Consider the following 25518-nt stretch of genomic DNA (forward strand, 5'->3'; position numbering starts at 1 on the left):
TCTATGCTTTCAAACTCTATAATGCCTATGTCTATAATGTCTACGTTTTAAAATTTTTAATTTTTTTCTCATCTTCTGAAATTTTATCCATTGAAGTCTGTATCCATTCTGAGATATTAGTTATTAAGATCTCAGCCCATTTTTCAAAAGACTCTTTAAGACAAGAAAAAGGTATAGCGGGCTTAGCCATTTTAACTCTTTTCTGCCTGGTCCTTTAGTTCCCTCTAGTGTCCATTTGCAACCTTCATCAAGCCTCAATTCCTAATATGTGTTTAATTCTGTTTCATTCATTTCCCACAAGTATATTAATTATATACTTGTTTTTCAAATCTAACAGCAAAAATAACCAATATTCCAAATCTCTCTGGTCTCCCAAATCTGATGTCAGGTAATGTTTCACTTAATGACTGCATCACTTAGTGGTGAAGTTGCAGGTCCCAATTGCAGTCATTAAGTGAGGACTACCTGAAATTGCTTTAGAACTAGATGGATATTATGGTTTGCTTCTTGTCTATTGGGTGTCTATTGTAGCATTCACAATGAATAGTTGCACTATGTCAGTAATTTGCTTCTGTCATTCATAAGTAATAAAGAATGTAGAGGTATAAGTAGAGCTTTCTAGGCCCCAAAGGAAATCTCTTAGAAGACCCCTCTCCCCCCTTCAACACCAATTAAAGAGCTAGTGGCTACATTCAGGCAGAGGACCTGTTCTGGTAGCTGCTTTTAGGGAGGAATGGCAGCAGTGATAGTTCAGGGCAGTCCCTTAGCAGAGCAGTGCCAACAGTTTGTGTCATTGCCCAGTCTGGGCTGCAAAACCGAAATGATCACTAAGCATCAGCTATCCCTGGTATCTCTTTGCTATCTGGTATCCAGTGGTCGCTGTCATTGGTACATATTGAACCTGATTGCTATGCTCCCAGTAGCCTGTTTTCTGCCTCTCTGCTGTTCCTACCCATCATCCTCTGTAGGAATGTAAGTGCTGCAGCTGGCCACAGTCAGGTTTGGGGTTTTTTTTAATGATTGAACAGTTGTCCAGCGTCCCTGTGGTGGCAGCTCAGAAGGCAGCCATTACCATTGCCTTGAATGTAATTTATACCACTGAATTAGTTCAAATTATTATCTTTACCAAAAAGAAGACAGTTCTAAATTTAAGACATTCATCCCACCCCACACCTCTCATGCAAAAATTACCTTAAAAAATAAAAATACATACCAAAAGATACATGAATTTTTTAAAAACAATGACTAATGATTAAGTTTAACTGCCTGTAAAATAAAGTACACCATTTGCACAATTAATTGATCCCCCATCTGTATACATGCACACAAACCATTCTCTTACAGATGTCTTGCTTGTACACACTTATGCAAACCACACAAAACACACTATAATTCAGGGGTCAAGCAGGCATACATCTATGGATACTCAATCTGCAGTTGAGTTCAGTGGCTCTTACTAAGGTAAGTATGCCATCGTTTATAGTCTTGTTCAATCAACATTCTCACCTCATTGTTCTATCTTTACTTTCTGTGCATAGAGCATAGAACTTTGGCTATATCAGTTTTACAGTCCATATGGAGGTCTGCATTCCAAAAGTGAGTGGGACCATGCCCCATTTTGGGAGGTGAGTTCAGAAGTTTTAATGGGTGCCTTAAGGAGATACTACATGAGTACAATAAAAGACTTTTTTATTAGAAGATACTAGTATCAGAAGGAGAGGGCAGACTTGGAGCCTTTTAAGAATGTGGAATTTAGAAAACCTGGGTCAGACCATAGTAAGGACATCTATAGTATGATTAGATGTTATATTCTGGCTGTAAAGGTCATCGTGTGATTTACATTGCTTTTTTATCATCCCTGTGTAACAGTTCTGGAGTATATTAATTCATAAACTTGCTTAGTTTGGGGCTCTTTTGTATTCTTCTGGCCAAGAGCCCAGTGATCACTGTTGTTGTGTGTGCCAATACTTTATTGTACCTATCACCAAACACCTTGGTTCTTAAAGTGGGCATTTTTCCTACAACAGTGTGGCATAGTCGACAGAATTAGAACGTCAAGAGCTGGGGTAGTCTGCTGTGTTTGGCTGGCCCCCACCATTTTTGCAGGTTTGCAGTCCGTGCCTGGGCCATTCTTCCTCTCTGATTCATAACCAGTTTGGGAATACATGACTGGGGTTAAGTTTGGGGACTCTGCAGGTTCCTAAAAGAGAAAGCTGGCAACCAAATGCCAGTACAGTTTAAGAATGAGTTCTGTTCCCAAGGTCTGCCCTTAAGTCAAATTTGTATGTAAGCCAAAACAGTATTATTGTATAATACTGTATAAATAGTATTGTGTAATTAACTCAAACCATTGTGTATTTAACTCAGATTTTGCTACAGTAGGCTCTGTTCATAACTATGGGTTGTCTGTAAACCAGGCGTTCTTAACCTGGGGACTAGCTGTATCCCTTTTTGTGTGCCAGTACTATAGAGGTTAAGTGTCTGCAAACAAGAGCCATTCAAGCCATGAATATTCTATTTGGTGGATGCGGGGGGGGGGGCAGGGGATTCATTTGTATGGAAAGTAACTCAGTATAAGTAATGAAGGAAAATAGGCAAATATTAAGAGTAAAGGGGAGTAGAAGTTTCTGAATAGCTTATTGGTTCTAAAACTTTATTTAATGTAAATTATTGGAACAATGGGAAGAACAGAAAATCGAAAGAAAACTAATGTTTTTAATATATTTTCAGGTACAGGAGTTGATATCTTACCTAAAGGTTAGCTAACATTGTCCCCTAAACATGTTATGCAACTTAATGGGAAACTGTGTTATAAATTCAGTGTGTAAATACTCTTTGTGCTTGTGTTTGTGTTTGTGTGCCAGTGTTCTTTATAGCTTTCTGTTTTTAACTTTCTGCTGACAGGTCACATTTAGGGCAGGCAAAACATAAGGCACGTAGCCCTTCTGAAAGTAGAAAATCTATATCAAAGGCACCCAAAGTGCAGTCCAATACTACTACTGAACAGTCCAAAGGACACTTTTCTAAAAGGTAATAGCTTTATATTTATGAATTCACTGATGTAACTTCAATAGAATATGTTGCAAACGTGCTGATTCATTATTAGGAAACATCTACGTATCTTTTACCTGGTTTGAATAAACCTAAGAACTGTCAATTTCAGACATTCAGGTTTGAAACATAAGTATGTGATGATGAAAGCTTGACAAGCCTGATGTCAGCAGAATGAAAGGTGTCCATTTGAGTGATATAAAGCAGTATACTTGCAAATCTGTTCTAAACTGCAAAAAAGGGAATAGATAAATCTTATTTATGGGGGATTGGTGTTTTAATAAACTTGTTTGTAGATGTTGAAAATTAGAGATGTACTCTGTTCAGAAATAATTTGGAAGAATTGCTTTGGACCTTATGCAAACATAGCACTTCTTTGTTATTTGCTGAAGTATGCAAGTCTTTTTTAAAGCTTCCATGCAAGGAAAAAGATGAAGCAGCTTTAAGAATCATATTAAAGAGACACTGCTTTAATTATTTGTTTCCTTAAAGGAACAGCATATCTTTGTACTCTTGTGAAATCCTAAGTGCTAGCAGTAATTAATAAAGAAAAATGATGTGCTCTTGCAAAGTCAAAAGCACTTTTTCTGAATCATTTTCAAAGCTTATGAAGCCCTATTGAATGCAGGTGGGCTGTCTGAATCATAATCTGTTTATACATTTCATAAGGTAGATGGCTGACCAATGTATTTTGATTTTTTAAAATTTCCTATTTGGGATATTTGAGTCCTCATAATTCAGTGAAACAATAACTCAATTGTCCAAGTAACATGGAATCAGCTTATTTTATTGAAAACTTTAGCATCTTTAATTTTGTGCAATAGTAGCACTTCTTAGTGTGAAACTCAGTGTGATTCCAAATGAGGTATTACAGAGCCTTGATGTAAGAGCTTTCAAATGTGAAGTAAGGAAACTTCACTAAATTGAAAATCAGAATTCATTGGTTGCTACTTCATATAAAGGCAATTCTGGGAACAAACCAGTAATGATATAGAAATTCTTTATTCCAGGAGTGTTCACATAGCTGTAGCAGCTCTGTGGTGGAATTTGACACTGAGTATTGAGCATATTTGTCTCTAGCTGGCAGGAAATCATGTTGAATCCTGCACCTATGATATAAGTAGTTTATTTTTGCACTTAAAGCCTTTTCCCCCCCAAAAGTGAAACTAATGCAAGATGTAGTTTGTGCCTTGGCCTATAGCCCCCATTCAAAGTTGCTGTACTTTCCCCCTCATTACCTACCTAGAGATCCTTAACTTTCTAGGCTAATGAATATATGTGTAAGTTAGGAGTCTTTTGGGGTATTCTTATAAAATGGCTGTGATACTGATAGCTGATTACAAAACATGATTGCATTTATTTCCATTCAACCTTGTTCCTCATTACTTTTGACTTACTTCTAGAGAACAGGTACATATACTCCTCAAATACTGGAACACAGGACACACTAATTTTATTTTCAAAGTATGATTGGAGGGCCATGTATAATCTAAGACATTCTTGAAAATAAATGTGAAGCTGAAGGTAGCCATGTTGTAGTGTACCAGTTTTATTTTTTTTTCTAATCTTTTTTCAAGCCAGGTTGGGCCGAAAAACTAATGAACATCAAAGGAAATATCTATGGGCATATTGAGGACTCCAGAGTTATGTCTGCTGCTGTTCCTTCTCATTCTAATGCATTTACTATTACTAATCTACTACCACCAGCTGAAAATGTTGCACAATTATACTGAATATTAAGTTTTTTAAAAATTAAATTACTTAAATATAATTCATGATTTGGGGGTTTTCAGCATTAATTGTTTAGTATGTCTGAAAGATACAAGTCTACTAACAGTACAAGAATTGGTAAATCTTTGCAACACAATTGCTTAGTTGTAGAGTCCTTGGGGTTCTTTGAGCTTGGTTGTTTTCTTGCAAACGTTTCGTTACCTAGCTAGGTAACATCTTCACTGAAGATGTTACCTAGCCGGGTAATGAAACATTTGCAAGAAAACAACCAAGCTCAGAGAACCCCAAGGACTCCACAGTTCAACCCTGAGCTACACATATCTCTTCTATTGGTACATTGCTTAGTTGCTTATTATAATCTGACTCAAAACTTTGCTCTGAGCCTTTGTTCTTAACAGTAGAAAAGTAGTAACTGTTTACCCACATTTCCTTGAAGAGCACAAATTAAATAGCCAGGTGATTTCTGCGGGTTTTAAAAATATTATCTTCTTTGCTGAGTAGTAATATTGAATTTATGTTTACCTTCTCAGAGGCTGTAGCTCATCTGCTATTATAATTCCACAACAAGAGGCTCCGGACACAGATAGTACTTTAGAGCAACAAAAATCTGGGCAGGTGCCTAAAAGAGACAGTTCTCGAGGAGTGAAACGCAGTGCTAGCCCAGATTATAACCAGACAAATTCTCCTAGCCCTGCCAAAAAAACCAAAGCACTTCAGCACGCTGATTCTTCTTCAGACTTGGAAAGAAATAAATCTCAGACTAAGTCTAAGAAAAGACATTTGCATCAAGAGCAAGAGTCAAAGTCTTCACAATTGCCATCAACCAGTAAAGCTCATACCAGAAAGGGTGGAGCTACCATTAGCTCCAGAAGCCAGAAACGGAAAAGGACAGAAACCTCACCTATTGTAAAGAGTCGTCCAGCAACTGAATCAACTGGCAGTGAAGAGAGACCAGCAAAACCCACCAAGCTGGCTTCAAAATCAGTGAGCTCAGCCAAAGCTGGGTGTAGTACCATCACAGATTCCTCCTCTTCAGCCTCTACATCTTCCTCCTCTTCCGTTGTTGCTTCTGCATCTTCTGCTGTTTCTCAGGGTGCCAGAGTGAAACAGGGAAAAGACCAGAGCAAGGCCAGACGCTCCAGATCTGCATCAAGCCCCAGTCCACGGAGGAGTAGCAGGGATAAAGAACAAAATAAAATAGGTGGCTCTTCAAAGTTTGATTGGGCTGCTCGTTTTAGCCCCAAGGTTAGCTTGCCTAAAACAAAACTTTCTCTACCGGGCTCTTCTAAGCCAGAGGCATCAAAACCTGGGCCTTCAGGATTACAGGCTAAACTAGCAAGTGAGTTGAAAATGTTTTTACTTCTGTGAGGTCATGAAAATGGATTATTATTTTTGTAATATAGTTATTGTAATAATTTAGCAAGATCTGCATTAACTCATATGAAAGGTAATTTACCAGATATAATCACTGCATTAGTAAATTTAAGAAAAGGCGGGGCCCTTTCTTCAATTTGAGGGCCCTAGGCAGGGATTGTGTATTTGAATGTTGCATGGAATATGGAATAATACCATGCTGGAAGATAATTCAGCTTGCTGTGGTAGGTTTTCAGGTGCAAAGAGACATCAGTTGTTACTGTTGGTCTCTATTCCGATGGTATTTCTTTGTACCTTTAAGTGCTCTGCTTATAACGACCAGGGGGGATTTAACTTTCCAATGCCCTCTAATTTTTGTATATTTTACCTAGATTTCATAAGTTTTCTTGGTTACTGATGCATTTTATGCAGAAATATTTTAGGTTGAATGAGTCCATTTTCCTTATTCCTTTGGAAAATAAGTTGTATCTTCCAAACAAGAATAGGAATTATTTGTCTATCATTCTGTGTGGCAGTGAGGGAAGGAAGGCTATCAACTTGGACAAGGGTTGCCAAATGTAGGAAGGGTGATCTTTTTTCAACATTGCTTACTGCAACATAACTTTCTTGATGGTATTCATCAAGACTGAAAGTATTCATTTCAAACAATCTCTTCGATGCTTTAATTATCAGTTATCAACCAACATAGTCTGTTTTTTCTTATCAGGTTTCTAACTTTGCAATTCATATGATTTATGAATATGCATATTTACTGTGTGCTATAAGAAAGCAATATATAGTTTTTGCAGTAAATATTTGGTTTAAGGGGACAATGGTGAAATAAAAAATTCTTCGATTTTTATTGCTGCAGTGCACACTACATACATGTTTGTGTGATGTCTAATGACTAAAAATAATTATTTTTACATAAAAATTGAAAGACTGGTCTAGAATGCTACAGTATAATGATCTATTTTTAAAAGATATATTTGAGTAACTCATTTGCTGGGTCATTTCACATCTAGATATAGTTTGAACAAAACAGTTTTTTTACCTGGAATTAATTAAAATTAAATCTGCATGCAGTTTAATTCACATAAAAAGTTGCAGGTTAGGTTTCTAGCATTTCCAAATGAGTTTAGAAAAGCTATTACAAAATACTGGAATGCTGCTTTTCAGTTAAATATACCAGTGCTCTGATTCTATATGTTACCTGTCCTTAAGAAAAATGTGCTAGTCCATACTGTTTTGAGAGGACCAACCAGATGCCTCTAGAAAACCCACAGAATATGAACTGACTATACTTGTGTTACCCAGCAATTAGTTTTGAGAAGTATGCCACCTTTAATCCTGTTTGTGATAAATAGGCATATTGAGAGTTAAAAGCCTTCCACCTCTATGAAATGGTTCTAATCTCTTTTAATAACAATCCAAGTTATTCATCATCATTCTCTAGCAAATTCTAGAGGAAGGACTATGAAGTAGCAGATATTCAACTCAAGGTAGTTTGTCTTCCTACAGATCTTCCCTGTCAACACAGGGAGGATGGGGTGAAGGGAGCAGGGCAAGACTAGGTCTCCTTTACCTAATCAAAAGAATTTTAATATCTGAAGTAAGGTAATATCAAAGAGCATTTATACTGAGTTTCTAGAAAAGGGTGACTTTTTATTTAAAAACATTTTGTCATTATACCTGAGTATGTTTACATTCTGAATATTAGTGCATGAATTTCAAAAAGATTTGTATGTTTAGAAATTAAACTTTTTCTTTTTGCTGTTCAACCTTATACTATAGTTCAGAATCAAATTTTCCTGTTAAAGTAGAATTCTCTTCTAGGGCACTGCCTGATACTTGCATTCAAGATATTCCTGCAAAATGGTTTCTAATATTTGACTGTTAATTGTCTTCAGAAAAAAACTTAACATAAAAATCAGAGTAGTTGAAATGTGGGCAAACATTTTTCTAACTCTAGCTGAAATTGCGCCTTGAAGTTCTTCCTTCACATCCTTGTGTTTTTTCAGGGAGAATATTTGGACTAGTTCAGATACCATACTGTTGGCTGATTCTTGACCCAAGAATGAGTTTTGTGCTTCCCAATCTTTTTAAAAAATTGTCCCACAATTTTGATTATTAAAATATATTTTCATGTGACTATCTGAAATGCCATGTACTTTAACATACTAGGACATAAATTTGGATGGTAGCCAGGATGAATATGCCAAGCTTAGTACATGAAAGGGAGCAAGGAATATGCAAGTATATAACTTGTTTTCAGATTAATTAATCATGTTTTACTGGTTTAAGAATGTAATTTCTGAAGTACACCTTTGTCTGATATAATTGAAGTCCCCATTATATTTAGAAATAATCACTCAATTTATTTGATCAAATTCTTAGTAACGGGTTAAATATTAAGGACCAGATCATAGTATTAAACTTCCATTTTCCATGTTAACAGAAGTGATCCGAGATCTTACAATCATTTTGAGATTACATGTAAAATAGAGGCAGAGGACATCCTGTCCCCAGGATTGGACAAGAGAATGTTATTGAAGTGGTGGTGTGTCTACAGCTGCAGAAATCCCTGAATGAAGTAGATTATCTGGGCAATTTTCATTTGGGCTTCAGGCCAGGATGTAACACTGAGACTGCATTGATCACTCTTGTTGATGACATGGGGTGGAACTGGCATGGGGGAGTGTGATTCTCCTGGTTTGGCTGGATCTCTCAGATGCCTTTAATAACATCAGGATAGTATCCTTCTGGACTGCTTTCAAGAGTTAGGAATGGAGGGCATTGTTTTATGGTTGGTTCTACTCAACAGTGATGGTGGGGAGAGATTAAATGTGCATTGCCCCAGTGTGTTGACCTTCCCCTCTTTTGTCTGGATCTGCATGAAGCCCCTGGGAAAGGTCATCAGTTGACATTGATATGGATGATATCCAATTATATGTCTCTATCCCTAGCTAAACAGGAGATGCAGCTGAATTTCTGTCCAAGTACTTGGAAGCTTTCGGGGCAAGGATGGGAGGAAACAGATGCACTCCCAGCAAGATTGATTTTTTAATTTATTTTTATATATTTTTATTTTTATATATATATTTTTATTTATATATTTATATATATATATATATATATATATATATATATGGCTGTGCATCTCACAATTATAACTCTGGGCAGGTAACAAGGATTTAAAAATACAGTATATAAAATATATGAATACAATGTATTAAAAAATACATTTTCCAGCTAACTAATACAAAGTGGCTCCCAAAATCCCATTGACTAATACCATGGCTCAATTACTCTCCTGGCCCCAAGCCTGGTAAAACAGCCACGTCTTCATGGCTTTATGAAAGGTGAGCAGAGTAAGGGCCAGCTGAACCTTGGGTGATATGGTGTTCCAGGGGGCAGGCAGGGCTATTGAAAAGGCATGCTTCCTGGGTCTTGTCAAATGACAATCCCTGATTGACAGGACCTGGAGCATGTCCCTCCTACCCAACCTAATAGGATGGGTAGAAATGAGGGGATTAAGGCAGTCCCTTGAAAACCCTGGCCCTTGCTATGTAATGCTTTAAGGTAATGACCAGCACCTTAAATTGAATGCAGAGGCAAAGTGGGAGTCAGTGCAACTTGTGGAGCAAAGGTATAACATGAGCATAATGAGATACACCCATAATTGCCTGAGCTGCTACATTCTGGACCAGTTGAAGCTTCCAGATGGAAGGGTAGCCCCATCTGCAGTGCATTGCAGTAATCCATTTGGAAGGTAAATGAAGCCAAAGCCTGAGTGACCACATCAGGAAATCAGCTCCCCAGGAATACTAAAGCTACTTTTATTGAGATTAACTATAATAACAGAATCTTGCAAGTCTGATTATGCTGTACTGCCTCTTCCTTATAATTCGCAGAATTAGGAAGATGTCTCTCTGAGCAGCTTCCAAATGTTATCTGGCTGTTCCGGACTAAAAAAATGCTTCAGCCCCTTTTGCCTAGACAATAGCACCAGCATATCTCTGTCAAAGCCATCTTCCTTACTTTCCATAGTGAATGTGCACTCCTGATTCAGGAAGGGACACAAGCTGTGTAAAGGCTTCCCAAATAGGAGCCATGAGTCTAGAGCCCCCCTCCCCCCAATGCACACTGGTTCAGTCTGGATTAGTGCAACTCCACCCAGAACTAAAGATGGAAAATCACCAGATCTAGGAGGTCCTAACACCAAGCCACTGTGTCTTGCTAGGGTTGAGTTTAAGCCTGTTCATCCCCATCCAGACCCCACAGCCTCCAGACTCTGAGACAGAATCTCCACAGCATCAATTGGCTGGCCAGGGGTGGAGATATACAGCTGTCAGCCCTTTAAGGTAGTCCAGACAGGAAATCAAAACCATGAGTACTAATACTTCCTTTATTGTAAGGTTACAGTAACAGAATCTTGCAAGTCTGAAAACACTTTCCCCCTCCCCTGGTTTTACTTTCCAGAGAACTAGGGAAAGTCTCTTCTAAGATGCTTATGCCACCCCCATTCCTCTTTTGGACTCACATTTTATCAGACCACTGTCTAGGCTGTGGCAAATTTATTCTTATACCCCATTACAACAGCTGAGTATCCTGAGCATATTGATGATACCTCACCCCATGCTGTCAAATGACCTCACCCAGTGGCTTCATGTGAGGAGTGGGAAGAGAGTTGAGTCTTGAGGCACCCCACATAAGAGGGGCTATGGGGTAGACCTCTCTCCCATCAGCAGTGACTGGAGCTGATCCTGAAGGAAGGAGGAGAGCCAGCATAACACTGTTTCCCCCACTTCTAACCCCTGGAGCTAGTCCAGAAGAATACCATGGTCAAAGATAATGAAGGCCACTGAGAGGTATCAAGGACAGCAAGGATGGACATACTATTCTGCTCCCTCAAGAGGTCATCCAATGCTGTTCCAGTCCCATACGCCAGCCTGAAAACCAACTGGAAGACGTTCAGATAATCTGGCTCATCTAGGGCCCTCTGAAGCTGTAAGGCAACCATTTTTTAATAAGGAAAGGTTGGAGACAGGGTGAAAATTGTCTAAAAGACTTGAGTCTAGGGATGGCTTCTTGAGGAAGGGGCAAATCACTGCCTCCTTAAGGGACGGTGACAACTCCCCTTCTCTAAAATGACTGTAGGTTCAAAAGCTGACAGATTGCTGTAAGATTTGTACCAAAGGCGGTCCATTAACTGGATTTGAACAGAGGTTTTCACTGGCTGGAGGTTATGTTGGAGTCACAACACCTGCTTGAAGAGGAGGAAACAGACTTAATCCCTGGCTATGGCCAGGAGAACCTTTGCATAGCTCCATTTTGCACTTCAGTTCTAGATTGGTAGGCTTTGTTGATGGCCAGTTGTGACTTTGTACCTCACAACTAGACTATTGCTGTTGTACATGGAACTTCCTGTAAAGAACATCAGGAAGCCTCGGCTGATCCAGAATGCAGTTCCACTTGGTTTGCCTATTAACTTTGGGTTAGCAGTAGGTTTCCAGATGTAGTTCAAGCTGCAATTTAAAATTCTTTATGGTTAAGGATTTTGATATTTGTGGGAATGCCTTTTTCCAGTAGAATCAGACCATCCAGTAAGATCTAGTAGGAAGGGCTTGTTTTGCATCCCAAATCCTAGGGAATGTTGACAACAAGGACTTTGAGGGTGAAACTTTAGTTTCCTCCTCCTCTGGAACAGGATACCCCCTGATATAAGGGTATCTCCTTTGTTCCTATTGTTTTAGAAGGCTGTTAATGCCTGGTTCTTCCAAATGGCTTGTGGGGTCAGACGGATAATTGAATGACTCCTGAAGATGATGTGCCAGGGATTGTTGGGGTTTAGGATGGTTAAATGTTACAGGTGAAACTTGAAAAATTAGAATATCGTGCAAATGTTCATTTATGTCAGTAAGGCAACTCAAAAGGTGAAACCAATATATGAGATAGACGCATTACATGCAAAGCGAGATATGTCAAGCCTTACTTGGGTATAATTGTGATGATTATGGCATACAGCTTATGAAAACCCTAAATACACAATCTCAGAAAATTAGAATATTACATGACATCAATAACACAAGGATTGGAAATAGAACAATATTGGACCTCTGCAAAGTATAAGCATGGATATGTACTCAGTACTTGGTTTGGGCCCCTTTTGCAGCAATGACTGCTGCAATGCGGTGTGGCATGGATGCTATCAGCCTGTGGCACTGCTGAGGTGTTATGGAAGACCAGGATGCTTCAATAGCGGCTTCAGCTCGGCTGCATTGTTCGGTCTCATGTCCCTCATCTTTCTCTTGGCAATGCCCCATAGATTCTCTATGGGGTTCAGGTCAGGCGAGTTTGCTGGCCAATCAAGCACAGTAACCCCATGGTCACTGAACCAGGTTTTGGTACTTTTGGCAGTGTGGGCAGGTGCCACGTCCTGCTGGAAAATGAAGTCAGCATCCCCATAAAGCTCGTCTGCGGAAGGAAGCATGAAGTGCTCCAAAATCTCCTGGTAGACAGCTGTGTTGACCCTGGACTTAATGAAGCACAGTGGACCAACCCCAGCAGATGACATGGCTCCCCTAATCAACACAGACTGTGGAAACTTCACACTGGACTTCAAGCATCATGCATTGTGTGCCTCTCCATTCTTCCTCCAGACTCTGGGTCCTTGGTTCCCAAATGAGATGCAAAAGTTGCTCTCATCAGAAAAGAGGACTTTGGACCACTGGGCAACAGACCAGTTCTTTTTTTCTGTAGCCCAGGTAAGACGCTTCTGACGTTGTTTGTTGTTCAGGAGCGGCTTGACAAGAGGAATACGACATTTGAAGCCCATGTCCAGGATCCGTCTATGTGTGGTGGCTCTTGATGCACTAACTCCAGCCTCAGTCCACTCCTTGTGAAAGTCCCCAACACTTTTGAATGGCCTTTTCCTGACAATCCTCTCCAGGCTGCGGTCATCCCTGCTGCTTGTGCACCTTTTTCTACCACACTTTTCCCTTCCACATAACCTTCTATTGATGTGCTTTGATACAGCACTTTGGAAACATCCAACTTCTTTTGCAATTACCTTTTGGGGCTTTCCCTCCTTATGGACGGTGTCAGTGATGGTTTTCTGCACAACTGTCATGTCAGCAGTCTTTCCCATGCTTGTGATTCCTACTGAACCAGCCTGAGAGACCATTTAAAGGCTCAGGAACCCTTTGTAGGTGTTATGGATTCATTAGCTGATTAGAGTGGGACACTTTGAGCCTAGAATATTGAACCTTTTCACACTATTATAATTTTCTGAGATTGTGAATTTGGGGTTTTCATAAGCTGTATGCCATAATCATCACAATTATGCCAAAGTAAGGCTTGACATATCTCACTTTGCATGTAATGCGTCTATCTCATATATTGGTTTCACCTTTTGAGTTGCCTTACTGACATAAATGAACATTTGCACGATATTCTAATTTTTCAAGTTTCACCTGTATGTTGGATTGCTTTATTTTCTTTGTTTTTACTTTGTTACTCCTAACTTTTTAAATCTGATTACTAGATCTTGGAATATACCATTCAGAGTTTCATCCAACTGGAGCAGCATATAGATCTTAAGTAATTAATAAATAGAATAAATTTATTAAAGAGAGAGCATTTACAGTGCATGAGGAAAGTATTCAGACCCCCTTCACTTTTTCAATTTTGTTATGTTGCAGCCTGATACCACAATCGTTCAAATTCATTTTTTTCTCATTAATCTACACTCAGTACCCCATAATGACACAGTGAAAACAGAATTTTAGGAATGTCTGTAAATTTATTAAAAAGGAAAAACTGAAATATCACATGCACTTAAGTATTCAGACCCTTTACTCAGTACTTTGTTGAAGCACCTTTGGCAGCAATTACAGCCTCGAGTCTTTTTTGGTATGACGCAGCAAGCTTTGCACACCTGGATTGTGGGATTTTCTGCCATTCTTTTTTGCAGATCCTCTCAAGCTCAATCAGGTTGGATGGGGACCGTTGGTGGACAGCCATTTTCGGGTCTCTCCAGAGATGTTCAATAGGGTTCAAGTCAGGGCTCTGGCTGGGCCACTCTAGGACATTCACAGAGTTGTCCCTAAGCCATTCCTGTGTTGTCTTGGCTGTGTGCTTAGGATCGTTGTCACGTTGGAAGGTGAACCTTCGGCCCAGTCTGAGGTCCTGAGCGCTGTGGAACAGGTTTTCATTGAGGATATCTCCATACTTTAATCCATTCAGCTTTCCCTCAACCCTGACCAGTCTCCCAGTCCCTGCTGCTGAAGAACACCCCCACAGCATGATGCTGCCCCCACCATGCTTCACTGTTGGAATGGTATTGGGCAGGTGATGAGCGGTGCGTGGTTTCCTCCAGACATAACATTTAGAATTGAGGCCAAACAGTTCAATCTTGGTTTCATCAGACCAGAGAATCTTGTTCCTCACAGTGTGAGAGTCCTTCAGGTGCTTTTTTGCAAACTCCAAGTGGGCTTTCACTTGTTTTGCACTGAGGAGAGGCTTCCGTCTAGCCACTCTGCCATAAATTCCAGATCGGTGGAGGGCTGCAGTGATGGTTGTCCTTCTGGAACTTTGTCTCATCTCCACACAGGATCTCTGGAGCTCAGTCAGAGTGACCATCGGGTTCTTGGTCACCTCTCTTACTAAGGCTCTTCTCCCCCAGTTGCCCAGTTTGGCTGGCGACCAGCTCTTGGAGGAGTCCTGGTTGTACCAAACTACTTCCATTTGAGAATTATGGAGGCCACTGTGCTCTAGGGAACCTTCAGTGCAGTAGAACCTTTTTTTGTAGCCTTCCCCAGATCTGTGCCTTGCAATAATCCTGTCTCTGAGCCCCGCAGGCAGTTCCTTTGACCTCATGGCTTTTGCTCTGATACAGTATGCATTGTCAGCTGTAAGGCCTTCTCCAGAGAGGCGTGTGCCTTTCCAAATCATGTCCAATCAATTTAATTTACCACAGGTGGACTCCAGTCAAGGTGTAGAAACAGCTCAGCAACAATCAAGAGGCATCTGAGCTAAATTTCAAGTGTTGTTGCAAAGGGTCTGAATACTTAGGTCAATGTGATATTTCAGTTTTTTCTTTTTAATAAATTTACAGACATTTCTAAAATTCTGTTTTCACTTTGTCATTATGGGGTACTGAGTGTAGATTAATGAGGAAAAAAATGAATTTGAACAATTGTAGTATCAGGCTGCAACATAACAAAACTGAAAAAAGTGAAGGGGGTCTGAATACTTTCTGAATGCACTGTATATATTTATGTATGTATAGTTATACTTTTCATTCTAAATTTTAAAATTCCTCATCACAGATATATGGCTAATGATCTGTATTTCCAATTAGGAAGTAGTTTTGCCCAATAATTTCATCAGACTGTACTATTGTGCTGAATTTGTGTAAAAAACTAATAAATGCAAACTCAAATGAACCCTTTTCTATAATTAAGATTGGGGAGGAGGAAGCAAGCCTTCAGCTTCACAGTAGTAATAGTTTCACACAATTGCGAATTTTAAAAAGTCACTGCAAAATATATTAGAAAATTCAGTTGCTTCTTTGTATTGGCTCAGATTTCAGCTTGCTAGGTCTGCTCCCTTTTCTCTTGCCTCTGTTCCTGTAAGGGCAACAATATACAATTTCTGCTGCATGCTATGAAGAGCCAGTAGAGGGAGCAACAATAGCCATTTCTGTGTAAGAATGACATTACCACTTCAGTAGATTAATGGACATACTGTATAGGTCAAATATGGTTGTACAGTGCTTTAGGTTCAGTCCAAAAAAAGTGCTTCTGAACACGCAAGGACAGAAATATGATAACGGCATCCTACAATTCATAAAAGAACCATGACTTTCTTGGGATTATGTGACAGCTGCGGGGGAGTAACCATGCATCTGTGGAAGAAAAAAAGTTATAAGTAAATGCTACATTTGTGCTCTGATGCACTCTGAAGTACCCTTTTGAAATTGAATTCAAAGCATTGCACAGCCATAGTTATGAATCATACACCACTACACTGATTTAAATAAACCCAAGTCCTTGGGGGGTTTGTTTTTCTTCTTTGATCAGTGCTCAAAATTTATAATTTGACATGTTTAACTTTAGAAATAATATAAGCTTGTAGTGCAAACATTATTTCTCCTTTTCCAGAGGTTTTGCCTTTTTTTCTTGCAAATCAAAATTAAATGGGATGACATTAGTATAAACTGTTTTAAATTGTATTATGATCAACCTTTGTGCCATGATCTACATATAAAAGAAAAGGTAACTCTCTCTGTACATTCTAAATTGATATTTAACTGACAAAAATGTAAAAGTACTGTTACAAATTCAAACAATACATCGAATTCTCAGTTCTGTAAATGTCTGCTGCACTAGGTTTACTTGATCCTATAAAGCCAGGACAAGGGGAGGGTTTTTTTTTTTTTAAAGGATCATGCATATGAGAGCATCCTAAACTCTGTCTGAATCTTCCCTTATTACTCTCCATAGTTTCAAGGAAGTTTCTTCCAGCTCAATAAAGTTATGGAAAGACATTATGGCTTAAGTAATGCCATTTGCTGAGGTAGAAAGGGTTTAGTTCCCCTCATTTTGTGCAGGTATTTATGACTTTCTAAAAAGAAAATTAAGCCACTCCACCTCACTTCATGTAAGTCTAATTTAGTTTTAAGGAGAATCAACTATGATTGGAAATCAATTCCCATTTGAATTTCTTGTATCCCATCATGTTTTGATGATTCTCCTATCTTCATACATCAATTCCCCACTACAAAATAAGTTAGTTGTTAACATTAGAAGGCAATTTCTTTGGGCTAGGGTGATATATCAGTATGTTCATATGTAGACATTTTTTATGATAAATTCTTTTGAGGTGTTTGCATTTCATATAAGATATTCTGTATAGTATTGTACAAAATGTCTTGATTTTGAACTGGTTTCCACAAGTGTCCTGGGCACAAAACAGCACTGTTTTGAGATAAAATTAGATTGAAGCACCTTGTTTCAAATTTGAAATCCACAATTTTAAACAAGGTATTTCAAATTCAAAATAGTTTGTATATTCCTTGCAATAGACCTAAATAAAATAAGTAATTGGTAATGTTCTTCTTCCTGTCCTGCACATAGGGCATGTTATGGGCTTCCATAGCCCATAGCATGTAGTTTTTCTTCCTCACTATATCAGCATGGGACCTGCAGTTTGTATGAGGTAGAGGTTAAGGAAGGATTGATGAGGTTCAAGTCCATCCTTGGTCATGGAAGCTCACTGGGTAATTGGGTCAGTCACTCACAGAGTTGTATTTGTAGAGAAAAAAAAATAGGCAGAGCAATGTACAGCAACTGAGTACCTAGAGGAAAGGCAGAATATAAATCTAATAAATATCAATTTTTCTACTGGTGAGAGTATTGAAATGCTTCTCTAATAGCATATACATGCATAGAATAATAGTATAATATATAGTATATTTATAAAATACATTTATAACCTCATGTTATTTTTATTTTTCTTAAGTCATCTCTGAGTGGAAGTGTTCTTTCATGGTGGCATGAGTAAAAAGAGGAGTGAAGAGCATATTGAAAGGGAACATTTCATGTTGGGAAACCTGTAAAGAAATATAAGCATTCATTATTACCCATCTTCTATTTGCTTAGGCTTGAGAAAATCTACAAAAAAGCGCAGTGAATCACCACCTGCTGAGCTCCCCAGTTTGAGGCGGAGCACACGGCAAAAGACCACGGGCTCCTGTGCTAGTACCAGGTATAATGTGATTTAAAATTGTTAACACATTAAAATGGTTGAAGAACTTGCATTTGGGAGAAGCCCATAAAAAATTTGAATGAACATAATGGACAGTTTATATTTGTGTCCCTGATGGTATGTTTAATTTGACAAATTTAATGATTTAACAAATAGTATAGCATAGAGAATCACAGTTTGAAGTAAGCAATCTGTTTTTTCAGTACTGAATCAGCTGATCTATACAAAATATTTTGTTGGTTCCAAATATAACTATGTCCAGCCTGAACAACTTCCTTAACATGTACATGTAAACCTCTTGCCCATTCGTGCCATCCTCTTGGTGCTCCCACCATACTCATTTTGGTACACATGAGAAGCAGCACATCTTAAACTATTGCTTCCCTTTACATCTAACCAAGAAACTGTGGTTGTCAGATTTGAAGTAAAATAGGATCTTAGACTGTAGTTTAAAGTTTCATAATTCCAGGTTTAAGGGAAACTGCCTAATTCAAAGCACATCAAGAAGGGAAACAGACTGCAAAAAGGTTAAGTTACATCTCAGTTATATTGCTGATATATAAGCATTTGAACTGAGCCATTCAACAATTAACTTCCATTTCAAAAATGCATTCTGTAAGAACTGTTACTTTAAATCAGATCACTGTTATTTTCTAGGAGAATAATTAATTATATGTTATATAATTGTAGGTTGTACAAGTATATGTGTTAAAAAAGAAACAAAGCTTAAGTAAAAATACTGAAGGTGCTGTTTAGTTGTGCAGAACTTTATATAATATTTAACCATTAATTAGGGAGTTGCTCCACCCTTATGGAATAGCTTGACACTACTAAGACAGGTTAGTTGTGTCTCTCTTTTAATATTTGGAGAGCTGGTTGAGAACATGTTCTTCTGGTGAACTTTCAAGAAGTAAAGGGTGAACTTTGAGTCTGCTATTTCTTTGCCAATTTTTAATGTGACAATTTTATTGTTTGTATTATTTTTATTGTGGTTTGGATTTTTGTAACTGTGAGCTTCCCAGCATCTTTTGATAATTTTATTTTAGTAAATCAACCACTTAACAAAACCCTTGAAGGAGCAATATCATGCTATATATTTAAAACACATACTGAATAGCATGTTTTGGGTGAATACAAAAAATATGCATTTTTTTTGTTCAAAAACTAGTAGAGGTGATTGCAAGAGGACAAGATTTAAATAATATTCAAATGTAGCCTATGAGAAAGAAGAATAAGTATTGTGTGTACTAATTTTGTCAGTATAAAACAATAGATCCCTATAGTCAGGGAAGCAATATGGTTGATGGAATATTTACATATTTTTTTCTTCAACAAGTGGGTGGAAAGACTTTGAAATCAACATAGAAATAAAAATAGTTGAATATTATACATAACTCTATACATTGGTTGAAAAAGTGAGGTTTGGGAAGCTGATTAAATAATATACTTGAAGATTCTTGAATGGTGGAAGATGGTAACACATCAAATAAGTTAAATGATGTGGATTTGGAAAATAGATGAAAATTTTACTATAGGATGTAAGAATAAAAATAAAATATTTTTGAGAAGAAATACTTTGAATGAGTCTTAATAGATTTCCTGTGGTTTAAACTCCATGGTTCTGGGCAATAAGTACAGGTAGTTCTTGAGTTATGACTATTGGTTCAGTGACTGTTCAAAGTTATGACAGCAGTGAACAAGTGGTACTTGCGACCAGTCCTTGATTCAGGTGCTTGGCAACCAGCTCACATGTACGACGGTTGCAGCATCCCACAGTCATGTGATCACCATTTGTGAACTTCCCTGCTGGCTTCCCACAAGCAAAGTCAATGGGGAAGCCAGCAGGGGAGGTTGTAAGTCTCTCCCATAAGTTGCTCCTGCCGCTTTTTCTCCTGAGGAGCCCTGCTACAGATTACAAGATGCCAGGCATACTCCATAGCTCCCACCCACATTCCATATAGCACACACACACCGCTGCCCCTGCTGGCCACCTGTGCTCTGTAGCACCTGCCTGTGACCCCCGCTGGCTTGCCTGCGGCTCCTGCCAACCTGCCCACACTCTGTAGTGCCCATAGCCCCTACCAACCTACCCGCAGGCCCCGCCAGCCCATCCACACTCTGTAGCACATGCCTGTGGAACCTCCCACCCCCCATGGCACCTGTACACCCCTGAGCTCTGTAGTGCCTGCCTGCAGCACCCACGCATACTTTTGCAGCACCCATATAGCTCCCTGCGCTCGTTGCTTCAGATTCCCACCTCTTCCTACTTAACGAGCTGCATGATCCTGGGGTTACAGTGCCAACCAGGACTGTTGGGATTGCTGTCGCTAAGCGATGCCTGTCATATGACATCTTGCTTTACGACTGCATCACTTAGCAACAGAAGTTCCTGTCCCAACTGATGTCATAACCCAAGGACTACCTGTAGTGTTGATTTGGGGGTGAAATGCTCAATTAGATGTAATTTAACAAAATATCAGTTTTGGGGGATGGGCCATTAATTTCTAGCACTTGAAATATTTGCTGACTCTTAGCTCAGCGGGAGGTTGTTTTTTTAAATTGTATATGTGGGTTTCTGCAGGAAGGATAGATCTTTTGCTCAATATAGAGATTTTGAAAATAGATGGACATAACATGGAAGCATTTCTCCATGACTTAGGTTGTTGAAGTTAGCTAAACTAATATGTGGTATTGCTGGTACAATTCTTATATGCAGTTGAAGTTGCTTTTTAAATTATTTTGAGAATACAATGAAAAAAGAAGTACTACTCTTTATTTCCATGCTGGCTGGGGAATTCTGGGAGTTGAAGTCCACAAATCTTAAAGTTGCTAAGGTTGAGAAACACTGCTATAGGATTTAATTTGAATGCATTGTAAACTAAAAACTGTAATCTAGAAGGCTTCTGATTGTACCTGTTTTTTTAGTCGGCGAGGCTCTGGCCTGGGCAAAAGAGGAGCAGCTGAGGCTCGCCGACAGGAGAAAATGGCTGATCCTGATAACAATCAGGATGGTGTTAATTCTTCAGCTGCACGAACTGATGAGGCTCCACAAGGAGCTGCAGGTAAGGAAAATTTAGAATACCTAAAAATTCTAGTTACTTGCACTGTATAGTACTTTCTTCTAATGCAGTTCTGGGTTATATCAGGAAATGCCATGCTGGAACTGATTTTGCCTGTCATGTCTGGTCATTAGAGAAGTCCTGTTGAGAGCTGTTCCTTGTAAGGTGTATGGGATATACACAAGAAGACAGGCATTCTCTGAGGTAGCCCATATTTTATGGAATATTCTCTCTCCAGAAGTACAGAAAACCCTTATTTTGTTTACATTCTATAAACAAGTTATATTTCTGTGGACTCTGTCCCATCTTATCAGTTGAAGGCATCTATCTTTTGTTTTTTACTGTGATTTTATTTTGTGCTTTTTTCCTTTTGTAAACTTCCTAAAGTCCTCCAACATTGGAACAGTTTATAATTATTGTTAATAAGGTAAATAAAGTATACAAGCAAATTTTTGATCTGAAATTCTTAAATAGCTCTTTAATCTTTTACATGTTCTGGGAAATGTAGGACTTTAAAAAACAATTTATGATATGAGTTGAGCTTGTTTAAATGAAGAAAAAAGTAAAAAACTGCATACTCAGCATTCCTAAAATGTTGTATATGCTTAGAATAGTACTTTGAAATCTGGTTTCTGTGCTTTTAAAGGCAAAATTAAATTTAGAAAGCCTTGGCTGCATCTAGAGGCACACTCTGATTGCCATGGAGTTGATAGTACTGCTAACTTCTGCAGGAGGATGGACCTATTGGATTGTCCACCCAGGGTGCCTAATGAATCCTCTTGATTTCCAAAAGATACTTGGTTTTTTCCCCAAGGTTATGGTGGCAGTCTATCTGAGGATTTAATAGCATCCTAGAATGTTGGACAGAATTATCCCTGAGTGGTCTTTCCATGTTTGCCAGTCCAGAGGAATTATCGGGTTTACTGGGGAGCTTTGGGAGATGAAGCAACAGAGGACAGGGCTGGAGCAATGCTTGTAAAAGATGAGCAAATCTGATTGAATACAGATTTGAACTCAGGTTTGAGACTATATTGTGGCAATATGAGTGGCAAAGCAGCAATGTTTCTCTGCTTTTATCATGTCCTTAGTGTTTTGGCTAGTGGCCTTGTTTAAAGTGTCCTGACTCTTTGTGGGAAGGATGGGCTAAAAGAGCATATTTTGAGCCACTGTGAAGAGTTTGTGGGATATTTAGAGAGTAAAGCCACTCAGATTCACTCTGAGTTGGATGTTAACTGGTCAGGTCAGTGTTTCTCAATCTTGGCAACTTTAAGATGTGTGGACTTCAACTCCCAGAATTCCCCAGCCAGAAGTTGAAGTCCACACATCTTCAAGTTGCCATGGTTGAAAAACACTGGGTCAGGTCCTATGAGGATAATCTTGCAAGATTATCTGGGATTATTTTACAGGAGCCTGTTGGTCCTGAAGAAGTGGAAGAGTTCTCTGCAAAATGAGCACAGCCACTTGTATCTTGGATTCCTGTCCTTCCTGGCTGGTGAAAGCCTGCAGAAGTGTGACAGAATGCTGTGTTTGGATGGTGATGAACACTTCTTGAGGGAGGAGGTGATGCTGCCTGATTTGAAAGAGGTGTGGTGTGTCCTGTCATCAAGAAGCCATCACTTGACCCAGCAATTTTAGACAACTATTCACCAGTCTCTGATCTTTCCTTCTGGGAGAATGTTGTTGAAAGATTGGGGTTGGGTGGGTGCTAAAGTTGCATAGAATTCTGGAGAAAACAGATTATCCTTTTCAGTCAAAGTTTAGGCCCAGATATAGAAATGAATCCACATTAATCACTCTCATGAATGACCTGTGGTAGGACTGGAATAGGAGAAATTTAGCCCTCCTGGTTCAGAATAATTAATCATGGTATCCATCTGGACCATCTGTGAGGGTTGAGACTGGGGGCACTGTATTATTGAAGTTCTTCTTTCCTAAGTGAGTGGTCCAAATCAGTGGTAGCAGGGGGTCAGAGGACAACCTGTAGGGCCTTCTCCTGTGGAGAGCCATAAGATACAATACCTTCCCTCTTCTTATTTAACATCTAAATGAAGCTGCTGGGGGTGGTCATCCACTGGCATAGATTCAGGTATCACCAATAAGCAAATGATACTCATTTGTATCATAATTCTGGGCTGAACAGGAGATGTTGTTGAGAATACATGGAAACTATAAAGGTATGGAATCCCTCTGGTTCCAGAGATATTCCATCTTTAGCTCTGGACAGGGCCACACTTCCCATCCAGAGTGAGTTCATAATCTGGAGGTCCTCCTAGACTCATAGCTCCTGCTTGAAGAGCAGGTAGTAGCTGTGGCTAAGAAGGTTTTAAATAGGTATATCTTGTGTGCCAATTAAGGACTTTGCTGGATTGGGAAGTTTGGTCATAGTCACTCATACCTTGATCATTTCCCATGTCGGTTGTTGTTATTATTATTAGTAGTAGTAGTAATTTTATTAAAAATTACAATTATAAAGATAAAAACTAATACAAACTAAAAAAAAAATAAAAAAAGGAAGTGCAGAAAAGAAAAAAAATGGAAAGAAAAATAGAAAAAATAAGAAAATAAGAATATAGTAAAGAAAAAGAAAAGAAATATATAAAGAAATTACTTCCCCTTCATCACAACAAATATAAACAATTTTAGTAACTTATCACCTTCTCTTAAAATACAACAAATGGTCTCTTCTTCCCATATCCCCTCTCTTATCTGTAAACAAATCCTTAAAGCCTTGTTGTTTCAGTCCTGATCAGCAAAAGTCCATTAAGGATTACCAGAGATAACATATCTATTTTAACCTTGATCAGATAAACCAACTTTATATTCCTTCCTTTCGCTTTTAACTACCTTGATCTTTAATCCCTTCAAATAATGCCCTAGACCTTGATTTCTTTTCATTTTTTTCTTTGTCCCTTCTCATGAAATTCTTCAAAGCTTTAACAAGCCTATTTTGTAAATCCAATATAGGAAAATTATCTAGGTCACTATCTTGGTTATTTGTATATCCCTTTTAATTATTAAGACATCAGCCAGTTTCTTTTGTATGTCCAGTGTAGCATCTTTTTCCATGTCATTCTTGTAGCCTGTCATTTTTAAATCCACTTTCAGATCAGCCTCAGTCATGTCAGATAAAACTTGTTCCTCTTCTATAACATCTTTTAAACACAGTCTATCTATGGAGACGGGCACTCTTAAAATTAACTTCTAAGTCCATTGTTAAAAAATATCCTTCAGTATGTCCAAAGTTAAAATATTTTTCTTCATTCTGTATTTGTAAGTCAAATTTAAGTATTCTTCTCCTTTTATTATAATCTTTAGTTCCATCTGGTTCCCTCTTGTGTCCAACCTTCAAAGACTCATCCTATAACGTTTTTTTAAAGAGAATTCAAAACAAAAGTATTTTCTCATGGGAAGAATTCTTATAATTAATCTTATTTCAAACCCAACTGGACCCTTAGTCCATTTGTAACTTTCCAAAAACAAAGTTCTAATCACCCTTTTGCTGTTTATTCCAAAAAAAAATTTTTTTTAAGTCCTTAAACTTGTATTAAAACTTCTTTCGCTAAGGATTGAAGGAAACTCACCCAGTGTTTTCAGGCTTGTCGATCCAAACATTCCTAATAGCTAAAAAGCAGTTAACAAGCAATTTCTGAAACTGATTAGAAAAGAAATTATGTGAACCAGTGTCCTTTATGGTGTTAACCATGGTTTGAGCAAGATGGCTATTCCTTTGTCTCCCAGAGCTCTAAACCCTCCAGAGAAGGCTGTCTTGTGCCCTCACAAGGAGCAACTGTCTGGGGCACTTGTGGGCGATCTCAAATCCTCTTCTTGTCTAGGGTCTTCCAGGGAAGAAATGGCAAACTAAAGACAGCTCGGCTATAAGCGGAGCTGACTACTGTGGCAGAATGCTGGCAAGTAGACCAGCTCTCGTGTATTATTTTAAGTGTACTCTGTATGGGGCTGGTTTTAAAGACTAACTGGATATGTCAGCTGCTCAAGTATGAGTAGCTTCAGCAGTAACGGGCAGCAGGCAGTTTGCAGATATAACACCTCTGCTTTGAGAGCTGTGCTGGTTATCAGTTTGCTTCCAGTCAATTCAAGATGCTGGTTGTTACTTTTAAGGCCCTTCTTGGTTCTGGATTTGGATATGTGTGAGACAGACCTCTCCCAGTTGTCTCTACTTTGAGATGTGGAAGAGAAGGCTACTCTTGACTCTTAGGAAATGCCATATGCAGGGATCCTGGGGTCAGCCTTTGCAGTTACTTCCTCGAAAGAGTGTTCCCCTGATATTGCAAGGTCTATGTCCTTTCTGTAAAATATTAAGGCCTGGTTGTTTCAGTGGGACTCAGTTCCTGAGGAGTTTCTTTTGGAGGGTGAATGTGTGTTCCTTAAGCAATTTATACATATTGCTGTGTTACATATTTTTTAATCTTATTACTATTTGGAGGTCTCTAAGCTGCTTGTAATTAAACATGACTGAAGGGGTATATAAGCCAGTAAAATAAAAATAAAATGAAAATTCATTTTTGCTTCATTTATTTGTTTATTTGAAGAA

The 25518-nt window shown here is 38.6% G+C and overlaps 1 protein-coding gene across 4 annotated transcripts in view; it reads left to right on the top strand.

Annotated features, from left to right (window-relative positions):
• Positions 1-25518, top strand: part of TRIP12 (thyroid hormone receptor interactor 12) — a 106403-nt gene that overhangs the window by 28853 nt on the left and 52032 nt on the right. For 2 of the 4 annotated variants that reach the window (XM_088132165.1, XM_088132166.1), the window contains exons 3-6: positions 2905-3030; positions 5313-6121; positions 17802-17907; positions 20833-20969. In XM_088132165.1, the coding sequence (XP_087988291.1) occupies positions 2905-3030; positions 5313-6121; positions 17802-17907; positions 20833-20969 (1178 nt within the window). The remainder of the gene's footprint in view (positions 1-2904; positions 3031-5312; positions 6122-17801; positions 17908-20832; positions 20970-25518) is intronic. The other 2 variants (XM_088132167.1, XM_088132168.1) reach the window with 1 other exon arrangement.

The sequence above is a fragment of the Python bivittatus genome, unplaced genomic scaffold (genome assembly GCF_059951505.1).
Source record: "Python bivittatus isolate LINGU-HERP-01145 unplaced genomic scaffold, Pbiv_v1 ctg000980_np1212, whole genome shotgun sequence".
Classification (NCBI taxonomy): domain Eukaryota; kingdom Metazoa; phylum Chordata; class Lepidosauria; order Squamata; family Pythonidae; genus Python; species Python bivittatus.